The 13,297-nt window shown below is 40.6% G+C and overlaps 1 protein-coding gene across 1 annotated transcript in view; it reads right to left on the bottom strand.

The window, feature by feature from the left end:
- DISC1 (DISC1 scaffold protein) overlaps window positions 1-13,297 on the bottom strand; it is a 531,299-nt gene that overhangs the window by 314,955 nt on the left and 203,047 nt on the right. The window contains 1 exon segment of the mRNA XM_043999680.1: window positions 1,683-1,871. Coding sequence (XP_043855615.1) covers window positions 1,683-1,871 — 189 coding nt within the window.

Genomic DNA, 13,297 nt, shown 5'->3' on the forward strand with positions numbered 1-13,297 from the left:
AGTAATTTAGGCTCTACATTAGGGCAAATTTCTCAACATACAACAGTAGAAAAATGGATATACGTTCCCCATAACTGGTGGTCTTTAGAGGTTGGCTAGGGCAGCTGGGTGGTGTCATTGTGCACAAAGCATTGGGCCTGAAGTCAGGAAGACTCATCTTCTTGAGTTCTAATCTGGCCTCAGACTCTTACTAGTTATGTGACCCTAGCCAAGTCACTTAAGCCTGTTTGCCTCAGTTCCTTATCTGAAAATGAGATGGAGAAAGAAATGGCAAAGCACTCCAGTATCTTCGCCCCAAAACAACAACACAAAGCTCAAATGTGGTCACAAAGAGTTGGGCACTACTGATCCCTGAATAGAAGGTTTTGAGGTCATAGAGTCGCCAGATTTTAGACTTATAGCTCTAAAGGACCTTAGAGGTCATATAGTCCAACTACCTCATTTTACACTTGTAGAAATTGTGGCCTCGGGGCAGCTAGATGGCACAGTGAATAGAGCACCAGCCCTGGAGTCAGGAGTACCAGAGTTCAAATCTGGCCTCAGACATTTGACAATTACTAGCTTTGTGACCCTGGGCAAGTCACTTAACCCCAACTGCCTCACCAAAAAAAAAAAAAAAAAGAAAAGAAAAAAAAGAAGAAATTGTGGCCCCAAAAAGTCAGGTGACTTCCCTATTACACAAGCAAGTAAGCATGAAGGGTGATGTCCCTTCCAACTCTGAAATTCAATTATTCTCAAATCCATAAACATATGAAATTTAGACCTCAATCTCCCCTTCTTTTCAACCTGGCACCTTTCCCCACCCACCTCACATATACATAAATACCCACCTATGAAATTACTTGTACCTTGAATCTAAAATGGTAGCTGTTATTTTTCTCATAAGCTTTTCTATTTTATTTAAATACATTTTTATGGATCTCTTTTGTTTTTATATCACCATTATTTCTGAATACACCCCAGCCCCATCCTTAACCAAGACCCATCATAGAACCTTGTGACCAAAAAAAAGTAAATAATCAAAACCAACCAAAATGTTTAATGCATCTGACAACATATGCAATATTCTACCTCATAGTCCATGCCCTTCCTCTCTGTTGAGATCATTATCTGTTATCTGTTGTCTGGAACCATTATTAGATTTTCAGTGATTCAGATTTTGGCTTCCTTTTAGTGATTTTTCATTTACATTGTTGTAATAATTATCTATACTATTCTAGTGTCCCTTCTTTCATTCCACAGCTTTCCATAAACTTCTTTTTTCTATTGTAATTCAACAATATCTCATCATTCTCAAGAACGCAAACACAGCTTTACCAACCTTTACACACAGACGTAATTTGTTAAGTTTAAAAATACCAAAATAAGTGTCAACCAAAGAAATAGCTCAAACATCGGTGCCAACAGAAAGATTGTGCTAAATGATCAAAAGACCATTAGCAAACTCAGAAGGGAAGAGGAAAAAAATGTCACTCATGAATAACAAGACAAAAACTGACAACAGATCCAGCCTCCTCCTGTTAGTCAAATGCCTGCCCAAATCCTCCCCACTCTGAACCCCCAACTGGGAATGTGTTCACTCTGTCACCCTTCACAGTGGTATTCACATGAAGCAGTGTTGTTCTGCCCCCGACACAGTGATTGCAAGCTCTCTGTCAGCCAACAGTTGGTGAACTACTTACCATAGGCAGTCTCCTCCTGTTCTATTTCTTGTCTCAGTCTGTTGTAATCTTCTTTAATTCTCTCCAATTTCCTGACGTTCCTGGCACTCAGCACCAGCAGCTTGTTGATCAGGCCCTCCAGCCCTTCTCTCTCAGATGTTAACGACCTAATCTCCTCCACGAGATCCTTGGCTGTAGAGAAACTATTCCCTGCAGCACATTGAGGGAGAGAGCAAAGAAAAGCAAGGTTGGTGACATTGGAAGGTTAGGCAGAAAGCCCAAGCAAGCTGGCACCACAGTCACCACAATAACAGTGGCAGAATGGGTAGCATCATTTGGAACTGAACTTTGCCAAAACAAGTGCCATTAGAAGCAGCTTCCTTAACCATCCACTGCTACAGATCAAGAGAAAACACCAGCGGCTTTGTTTTATAAATGGAAGGATCTGCTTTTGGTTTTCTGGGCGGTTCTGTTTCACATTGCTCCCCTTCCTATACCACTTCATTGTCTTCCTAGATGTTCCCCAAACTCAGCATTCCACCCTCCATCTCTGTGTTCTGTGTTCCATCATCCATCTCTGTCCATCCACCAAGGCAAAAATGCACTCTCTCCTCTGCTCCGCATCTTAGAAATCTTGGCTTCCTTCAAGGCTCAGTTAAGGTGTTCCCTCCTATAGGAAGTCATTCCTCGTTTCTCTAGTTGCTGGTTCTCTCCCTCTTCAAATTATCTTGTATTTTAAAAAAAATATGGTCTTTCCCTAACTTCCAAGCAGAAGTTCCTAGAGGGAAAAGGCTTTGGTTTTTATCATTCTACCTTCAGCTCCTAGCTTAATGTTTTACACATGTGGAAGAGGATTCCATTGTGAAGTGGCCCATCTAGTAAATGTTTAAGTGCCTACTGTATGGCAGGCACTGGGAATACAGTTGATAAAAAGAAAGACATTCTCTGACCTCAGGGAGTTTACATTCTAATGGGGGGAACAACACACAAAAGGAGGAAGAAAAGAAGGCAGGGGAGACTATGGGGTATGCGAACAGGGGCATCTTGTTCTGTAGGACTGAAACCAGGCAAAGCAGTAGATACAGGGGCAGCTAGGTGGCACACCAGTCCTGGATTCAGGAGGACCTGAGTTCAAATCTGGCCTCAGACACTTAACACTTACTAGCTGTGTGACCCTGGGCAAGTCACTTAACCCCAATTGCCTCACCAAAAGAAAAAAAAAGAGGCAGTAGATATAGAGTGAGCCAAAAAGTGCAGTTTCTGCCCTCCAAAGGAAGTTACTGGGAGGAGTCTGGTACTCCACCCTCTATTCAGAGGGGAAAAGAGGCTGAGAAAAATGGTGTCAATCAAGGCTTGAGTTAGCAGAATTGTGATGAGAGGGGCCTCTCTCTTGTCCATGGAGTTGAAAATGGGCAGAGCAGCAGCAGGTGTCACAGTGGATAGAGCACAAGCTCTCAAGTCATGAGGACTTGAGTTCAAATTTTACCTCAGATACTTACCAGTTATGTGACCCTAGGGAAGTCCCTTAACTCTGTTTGCCTCAGTTCCTCATCTGTAAAATGAGTTGGAGAAGGAAATGGCAAACTACTCCAGTATCTTTGCCAAGAAAACCCCAAATGAATTACGGAAAGTTTTCGAAGAGCTCATAATAAGAGTGAGTGGATAGGTGCAAAAAACAAGTCTAGACAAAATAATATGTGAAGTATGAAGAAGAAGAGATCAAAGGAAAGCAAGGTTGGTGACACTGAGATCTGATTTCTTTTTCTTTTTTGTGGGGCAATGAGGATTAAGTGACTTGCCCAGGGTCACATAGCTAGTAAGTGTCAAGTGTCTGAGGTCAGATTTGAACTCAGGTCTCCTGAATCCAGGGCCGGTGCTTTATCCACTTTGCCAGTTAGCTGCCCCCAAGGTCTTATTTCTTTTGGCTAAAAGGCTTTGAACATATGGCTATAGAGTTGGGTGAATGAAAGGACTTGATGGAATGAAGTTGAAGTAATGGAGATACTTTAAAAGATGGAAGTTGGGGAAGGAGTCTCTCTTCCACCTTTTGCCAATACCATACTTGGGGAATATTAGTTGATATGAGACCTGAAGAAAAGTGATATTTGAAGTCCCCAAATACCACCTCCTTCCTTTAATTACGAAGGTTTTTATCAGCAAAGAAAATAGTCACATAACTGAGTATTCCCAATTTTGAAAAATGATCATTAATAACCAATATCTTGGGGAGATTCAGAGCTTCCCCCCTTCTTCCAAAGCCCTGATTTGTAGAGGTCCAGTTTCTTCTTTAAATAAGATTGCATTGACTCTCTCTATCTTGGTCAGCCCCATCCCAAGTTTCTAAGGAATCTAGAGTGAAAACTCATTATGTTCTACTCAAGCTTGGGTGGAGACAGATTTTTTTGTCTGGATAGAAAGGCCTCTCCATCCAGGAAGGGTCACTCAGCCCACCCATTTAAAAGAGTATACATTCTTTTCTGTATAGCCTTTCATTTTAATATAGACTATCTCCACATTATATCAGCCAATTAGATTTGATTGCTGTTTGATGAACCATGTACAATTTCAATGGTATATAACCTCTGAGCCCCACTGCCATGTTGGTCTTTGGTCTGAGAAAAGTCCAGTGACAATCCTGTTATTTATAACCTGCTGGCCTTATTCAATTGGTAATAATTTGCTCAGAATTTTGGTAATTATTTTATTCATTGAAAAGTCAAATGTAATGCCCAAACCCCTTAAAATTTGAGAAAGAACCCTAACTGAAACTTTCTATGGTTAATATGCACAGCTGCATGTGCCCAACTGTCTGAACACTTAACTGTACTGTTTTTACATCACAGTCAGTTGTAAACATTCCCTTCCTGCCATTCCTTACTTAGTAAGCCTTTTTGGAAGGAGTATGCAAGACAAACCCTCATAACAACCAAATCTGACAGTGTATGCATCATCCTACATCCATAGTCCCCCACCTCTACAAAGAAAGGTATTTACATTTTCTCATTTCTGTTCTGGGACCAAAACTGGACATTACAATTAGGTAGCATTCCATTTCATCTTATTGTTCTTTTCATTTACCTTGTTGCAGTCACATTATATACTGTATTATAAATATGCTTCCTATTTCATTATATGTGTTATATAATATATGTTTATTTTATATTTTGTTTTTATATATAATAATATATATGCTTCTTACTTCATTCCATATTAATTCACATAAGTCATTCCATGATCCTCTGAATTCTTCATATTCATCCTTTCTTAGATCCCAAAAATACTGTATCAAATTCACATACCACCATTTCGTTAGACATTCCTCAATCAATGATCTGGATCACATTTTCTGAGTCTCTTATTTGAGAGAGATTTTCTACTGTATGTTCTAAGTGATCTATTCTACTCTATTATGTGTCTTCATTAATTCTACTTTAAGAAATACAGATGATATTGTATTTCCAGACTGATACTTTCTTTTATAAGTTTTCTTTCTCTGTTGAACCATTCTGAAATATCTAGTGATTTTTCTAAGAATTCTGAATAATACCCACCACCACCTCAAAACCATGCTATAGGAAGTTCTAACTACCACCTCAGTATATGAAGCTGAAACACCTTCGATCCTGGGTTCTGCTTAGCATTCACATTGCCTTATTTTGCTCAATCTCAGGCCACAAATGCATTTCCAGCCACATCCATACCATGCTACCTAACTTCCTATCTCCCCAACCCCTTATCTATACCTATGAGAACAACAATAAGGTTCAGGAACACTTCAGTTCATTGCCCTATTACTCCAAACATTACTCTCTTCCAAAATATCCCTTCCCAGCCACCACACCAAGTATTTTCTTCCCCTAATAGAATGTAATCAATTTGAGGGCAGGGACTGCTTAGCTTGCTCTTATTTGGATATTCAGAGCTTCACCCAGCACCTAGCATATAGTAAATAATTCATAAATGTTATTTTTGGGAGTAGATAGTATTTTTGGTACAACATATAGAGCATTGGACCCAGAGTCAGGAAGACCTGAGTTCAAATTTGGCCTCAGGATAGCTGTGTGACCCTAGACAAGTCACTTAACCCTGTTGCCCTCAGTTTCCTCATATGTAAAATAAGCTTGAAATGGAAATGGCAAATCTCTCCAGTATCTCTGCCAAGAAAATCCCAGTTAGAGTCATGAAGAATCAGACATGACTGAACAACAACAAATGATATTTCATTCATTGACTCTTGTGGTTAGGCAGAATCAATGTTTTATGCCTTGATAAGGGAGGGAGGCAACACTATATTGAGTCAAAGCTATAGGAGAAATAAACAGGGATCTCCATTGTCAGTATTGAAATACAAAGCCTTAAGATTGCTTGCATTGCTTGTGCCAAGCTCCCAGGGTGGCCTAGGAATGGGGAAAGTGACTGGGAACTTTAGGCATTAGCACGCTCTGATTATATTTCATATGGCTTGTACTTTTAATGGTTTTCCTATCTTCTTATCCTGTGGATTCAGTTTTAATTACATTATATTTGAGATGTATTTTTTTTTCTTGAGGTTTGTAGTTTAGGGAGTTACCTGGAAAATAAGCACTCCTTCATCTTGTTGGTCACCTTCCAGTTTTCTTTTTTCAGTTCCTTCCCCACTCCACCTATCCCTCAAAAGTCTCATGCTATTATTCCCTGATCAGACCATTTACAGAGTATTCAATATTCATTTCTGAGGCCTGCATTCTAGAAAACACATTGGAGAAGAGCAGTATGCCCCACTGTGGGCGGGTAGAGGAGGCGCAGCCTGGCGGGAGAGATGCCGCCCTCCTCACCCCAGCCTCGCACGTGCTGGTTTTCTGTTTTTGACCAAGGGAAGGCTCCTGTGTCAGAAAATGAGCCTTCCCCCAAACAAAGACCCTTCCTGAAACTTTAAATGGTGGGCCACAAGGACGTTTAGCCAAGTGGCTGTATCAGAGGAAATGCCCTTAGGCGGCTGCAGCAGGGATGGTACTGGCACGAACAGTGCCAGTGCTGCAAATACCACGCTAGACCCTCCCTGCCTTTGAGGCGCTTCCAGTCTGCAGAAGCAGGGCAGGGGAGACATACCCCATGTGCAGACAAACCAGAAGCAGGGTTGGGGGAAGGGGCCTCGGGGAACCTGGAAACTAGCAGAGGGTCCTGAGAAGCAGAAGCTGGGGTGGACAGAGGGGGCTGCCTCTTGTGTCCCCATGCCCAGTGGCCCCAGGGCCTGGGGAAGCATGCCTGTGCTATGTGGTGGTCCCCGGCCATAGGAAGGCATGGAGACTTGCTGGGGGTGAAGACACAGAGGCCAGAGACCCCTCGGGACCTGTAGGGCAGCCTCACTGAGGAGTGGAGGCTACCTAGCTATGCACTGGGCACCATGTCCAGCCCTGGGCAGGCCCTCCAGGAGACAGACATCCTCCAGGAGAGACAGGACCAGTTGAAAAGAAATGCCTGCTGGGCCTGAGCCCCCCACCTAGCCAGATGGTCAGCACAACTGGGCATTGGCACCTTGGCCAACACACCAACAAGCCAACCTGACTGGAAAATGAGTCACTGAAGCCAACGGAGCTCACCCCAGCCTTGAAGCCGACCCTGAACTATTTGGTTCCAGTGGTTCATGGACCTCCCAGAGACATTCCTGTCTTACCTGACTGCAGGCCATGCCCCCTTTATATGCCTGTTGTCTCCAGCTCTCCCCCAACTCTGGTTATGGGATGCTCAGAGATGTCCTTATCCAGACATGTCCTAATCAAGCCTTGAACCATGAACTGCTTATCACCAAGGATGCCTTCTGATTTGTGTATGAAACCCACTTCCTTGCCCTCTAGAATTCCTCATTCCACCTCCCCCATGACTAGGCCCACTTCTGCCTCCAAAATTCTTCAACTGCCTTTGTTTAAAATGCATATAAACCTACACAATCTACTACCTAGTGTTCTATTTAGCATAGGCTGGATAGTACCCATGTGTCATGTTAAATTTTGCTTAATAAAAACCTTTCTTTAATTAAAAAAAAAGAAAAAAGAAAACACATTGATAAGCTACAGAAGACTGACCAGGATGGTAAGAAGCTTCCTGATAATGCCATGTGAGGATTAGCTGAAGGAACTATCTGTTTTAGCATTTAACTAAAACTAATTGTTTTAGCATTGAAAATAGAAGAGTTGAGAAGACATGATAGTTGCCTTCAAGTATTCAAAGGGTCTTGTTAGTGTGTAGAACCAGGAAAAATAGGTGAAAATGTATGGTGGGAGACAAACTTAATGTAAGGAAAAACTTCCTAACAATTAGAGCTATCCCAAATTCAAATGGGCTACTTTGAAGGTGGGAAAGAAAGGAAAAGGGGAAAATAAATATAGGAAGAAGAGAAGGGGGAAGAAAGAATCAAGAAAAGAAAAGAAGAAAGGAGGGAGAAAGGAAAGGAAGAGAAAAGGGAAGATGGGGAAAGGGGAAAAGGAGAATAAAAAGGAGAAAGAAGAAAGGTATTTCTAGGAGCATATGTGTTTGAAGCTGGCAACAAAACCATAGAACTCTGGGCTTTCCAGCAAATGGAACTCATTACATGCACTGGAGCCGAGAGTCCTTAATAAACCATGAGGAAGGAGAGATCATTAATTACAATCTGGTGCCACTTTTTTATCCTATGGAAGATGGCCTGAGAAAAAGTACAGTACTATATATGAAAGTTTCATCTCTGCAAAAATGATTCCAAATTCCCAAAAGGAAAGTTGATATCAAAACCCAAGCTGTAGTGAAGTGGCACCCCAACCCCCACCATGCAATTAATATTTCATAAGCATTTTGGCCTCAGATCTATGCCCATAAGGCAAACCTTATATGATGTAGGTCTTCAAAGCAGCCAGAAGATGCCTATAGCTCTGTGATAAAAATTCAGATAAGTAGACGTAGATCTGTGCACCAACTACAGAAAATGCTATCAGTGAACCCCTGCCCTCAATCACAGTAACTAAAATGGGCATTTTTTTCTAAATGACACATGAGGATAGACTCCAGGAAAAAAATATGCTGCCCTGACTAGCAATGCCACAGACACATCTGCTTGCTTTTTAACATACAAAAGGTACTTGGAGATTTGCATGCATTTTTAAAACATCTGTCAAAATATTTTATTTTGCAAATAACATAATTAAAATTCTCCAGGTTGACAACCAGGCTGTTGTTCATTTTACCTGCATTTTCTGTAACTTCACATTTCTGTCATGCTCTATTTTCTAGGTGCTTTGCCATTATTTTGATTGGTTGGCTCTTGCTCCAACCCCAGGAATTGATCAGTACCTGATAGTCTCATTTTTTAAATGATGAATATAGACAACAGACAGGGTAACCGACTGGCTTAGGACATGGGAGAGAGGAAAGCTAGAAAGGTTTGAGCAAATCAGCCAACAAAGCCATTTTTATTCACCTAGCTTAAAGTTGAAACTCTTTTATCATCATCATTATTAGAATTTACATGAAGAATATCTTTGGGAAATTGTTGAGGGACTTCAGTGATCCTAAATTCAACACCACAGAAGCCCATCTTTTTAATATTCTCCCAGTGATATTACATGACTACAAATACTGGAATATCATGGCAACAGAAGGATTGAAATTGCAAGTGACTCAAAAGGCCAACATAACATGTAACAACTTTCTTTGGTTATATACTAAGGATCTGTCCTAAGTCCTCTTTTCTCTCTACATTTTTTTTGGTAACCTCATCATCTCCCATGTATTCAAATATCATGATGATGCCCAGATTTATATAACCAGTCCCAATCTCCCAGACTAGTTTATTGGTCACTTAGAACTGAATTGTCTATAGTAATCTCAAACTCAATATGTATAACTTAAAACTCATTATTTTCTCAAAATCCACCTCCTCTTCTGAACTTCTTTATTTCTGGGGAGACTACTACTATCCTTTCATTCATGCAGGTTTTCTACTTCAGAGTCCTCTTCAATCCATTATCTCTCACCAGGGTGTAGGGTGTCTTCAGGGAAGATTAGCACCTCTGGTGTGAGGGCTGCCGAGCCTTTTTAGGGCTGCTTTTCACTTTTGGTGTATACCTGATCCACCTAACTCTCACTTGTGGCTCTGAGAATCTCTAGCATGCAGAGTGGCCAAACCTCAGTAAACCATTTTGGCAGACAGGCTAGACCAAGTTGAGGATAACAAAGGGGTCTCAAACCCATGTGAAAACTTCCCCTGCTGGAACGGGTGGATGAGAACAATTTATTCCAACTGCCATGAAGGCAGCTGGAACAGGTGATGTGGAGCACTTAGAGCTTGATTAGACATTGAAGTTACCAATGTCATCCACTGCATCTCAAGCCATCACCAATTGTCTTGACTCTGTCCTGCCTCTGGACTGTGATGGCTCTGGAAGAGGGAGAGAGACCAACAACTTTATGCAACTCTGCCTCACTTCAATCGAATTTAGGCATGAGGCAAAAGATGTCTCTCTGAAGAACTTTGGAATTTATTATATGACATGGAAGACACTGGCACAGGACCACCCAACATGGCATGCCTTCGTCAAAGAAGGTACTGTATTCTATGAGCAAAGAATAATTGAAGTAACTCAAAAGAAATGTGAGATGCACAAATTTAGAGAATCCAACCCAAATGTTCACATAGATTACTTATGCCTGACCTGTAGTAGAGCATTCTGAGCTTGTATTGGTCTCACAGACCACAGTTGGGCATACTTTAACATGATGCTAAGATAGCGATATCATTTTTGTCCTCTTTGAGAATGAAAGACAACAACCAGCCAACAAACCAACCAACCTCCCTCACCTCACATATCTAATTGGCAAGTCTTGTCAATTCTACCTCCATCTTTCTCTATTATCCTTTTCTCTTTGTTCACAAAACCACTTCACTAGTGGTCTTCCTACCTCAAATTGCTTTTCTCTCTAATCAATCTTCCATGCAGCTGCCAAAGTGATTTTTGTATGGGAAATCTTCTATCATCAATAAACTTCAATAGTTCCCCATTACTTGTAGGACAAAATTTATGCATCTTCTTGGCACTTCAAGTCTACATTTCTGGTCTTATTATCCATTACTTCCCTTCATACATTATGTGGTCCAGACACCTGGCATTTTTGCTGTTCCTCACCTAGAATACTATCTCCTGTTTCAGTACCTTTGCTCAGACTCTCAGCTTGGAATGTATTTCCACTCCTTCCAATCCCTAGTTTCCTTCAAAACTAAGCTCAAGGATCACCTATTACATGAAGCTTTTTTTATCTTGTCAGTAGTTTAAAAAAAAGTTTAATTTATCTTGTAGGGGCTTTAAGGACAGTCACACTCACTCATAGTCTACATGGTAGTATTCCTTCAGTCTATTAATTGAATCATTACCATGTTTATATTTACCATTTTGAATTCTAACATAATCCAGGATTACCACTGGATGTTTATTAATTTAAAAAATTATAAATGCTTTCTCAATTTATCAGCACTGAGTCATTGAGCTACATTTCTTGTTTATTAAATACTAAGAAATGGAGAAAACTTTTTTCCCCATAAGCAGTTGCTCCTTCCTCTCTGTCTCTGTCTTTCTCTTTACCTCTGTCTCTCTGTTTCTGTCTCTGTCTCTGTCTCTCTCCCTAGATATAGAGATATCTCAAAATTGCTAATCTAAGCTTATATAGAAATCAAAGTTAATGGCTATACAATTTATTAATAAGTTAACAAATAACAACACAAAGTGATATATAATTACAATATTTAAGCCCTTGAGATTTGAACTCGGGTGCTCCTGAATCCAGGGCCAGTGCTTTATCCACTGTGCCACCTAGCTGCCCCAAAACTGAAGATGGCCTCAAATGTTTAAGGCAATTGGGATTAGGTGACTTGCCCAGGGTGATACAGCTAGTAAATGTCTGAGGTGAGATCTGACCTCAAGCCCTCCCAACTTTAGGGCCAGTGCTCCATTCATTGCACCACCCAGGTGCCTCAAGGACTTGCACTTATTAAGAACAATCAGGTCCTTTATTATTACCTTCCTACTGACCAGGGACTTCAATCCCTATTAGCCATTTCTGTTCTATCTTTTCAAGACCAGAGATCTTTCTCTACATTTGGGATGAGAGTGGGAAAAGGAAGAAGAATAAATCTTATGTACTTTCTGTCATCTGTTATTATCCTATCTGCTTCTAGCCATAGTCTCATCCTTTCATTTTTCTTTCTCCAATATAGTTTAAAACAACCCTTTTTGTTGATAGTATCTGTGAGGAGGGGGAACCCACTATTCTCATTATAATTGTGGTCCACTGGAGAGAACGCTGGGCCTGGAATCAGGAAGACCTGAGTTCAAATCCCGTCTTAGACACTTACTCAATGACACTAACTAAACTGGAACTTCAACCTAAACTAACCAACCTGAAAGAAGAACTGAATACTCATCTATATTCCAGTACTAACTAGCTTACTTCATGCCTTTAGACAAATCAATTTATTCAAACAATTTATGCAATATTACATGGTTACGAAGTACTCCTACACATGTATTAGATCAATGAAGCTCCTAGTGGGGAAAACCCCAACTATATTTGTCTCTACTTCTCTCATTCACTTCTCATCCTATTCCTATCAGCTTCTGACCTTACCACTCAACCAAAATTGCTCTCTCCAAGGTTATTAATTACTTCCTAGTTACTAAAACAGATGTTTGGGTTGTTTTGGTTTTTTTTGTTTTTCTCAATCCTCATCCTTCCTAATCTCTCACATTATTGACCACCTTCCAATCCAAGTATTTTGTGATCAGTGAGGCTTCTATAATAAATAGCACAAGGCATTTACCAGTCCACAGGATAGTTTTTTCCATGACTCCACAATAAGGCCATGTTTAAAAAGACAAACTGAAATATTTTCTATTCCTCACTAGGGCACCTAGGTGGCACAGTGGATAGAGCACCAGGCCAGGAGTCAGGCAGAAACTAATTCAAATCTGGATCCAGACACTTAGTAGCTGGGTGACCCTGAGCAAGTCACTTAACCCTGTTTGCCTCAGTTTCCTCCTCTGTAAAATGAGCTGAAGAAGGAAATGGCAAACCACTCCAGTATTTTATTTGGACAGGGCAATGAGGGTTAAGTGACTTGCCCAGGGTCACACAGCTAGTAAGTGTCAGGTGTCTGAGGCAGGATTTGAACTCAGGTCCTCCTGAATCCATGGTCGGTGCTTTATCCACTGTGCTACCTAGCTGCTCTACCACTCCAGTATTTTTGCCAAGAAAACCTCAAAAGGGGTCATGAAGGGTCGGACAAAACTAAAAATGACTAAGCAAGTGCTCACCTAGTGAAAATGCTGATTTATTCATGTGATTGATAAAATAAGGGGCCACAGGAAGGACTAATATCATTTTTACTTGTGTCCCACACTGTATGGAATGCCTCCTTACCTAAAAGAACTCACACTTTTTGAAGTTTGTGTTATGTATTTTGACTTTGGAATGTTTTCTTTTCTGAAATCTTCTTCCTTGTCTCTGACAGATAAGAATTATTCTTAAATTGCAACTCCTTCTGACTTTATTATTTATTATTATTATTATTATTATTATTAACTTGTATTTATATAGCACTTAAAGGTTTAAAAAACACATTACAGAGGGCAGCT

This window comes from Dromiciops gliroides, chromosome 4 (genome assembly GCF_019393635.1).
Source record: "Dromiciops gliroides isolate mDroGli1 chromosome 4, mDroGli1.pri, whole genome shotgun sequence".
Taxonomy (NCBI): domain Eukaryota; kingdom Metazoa; phylum Chordata; class Mammalia; order Microbiotheria; family Microbiotheriidae; genus Dromiciops; species Dromiciops gliroides.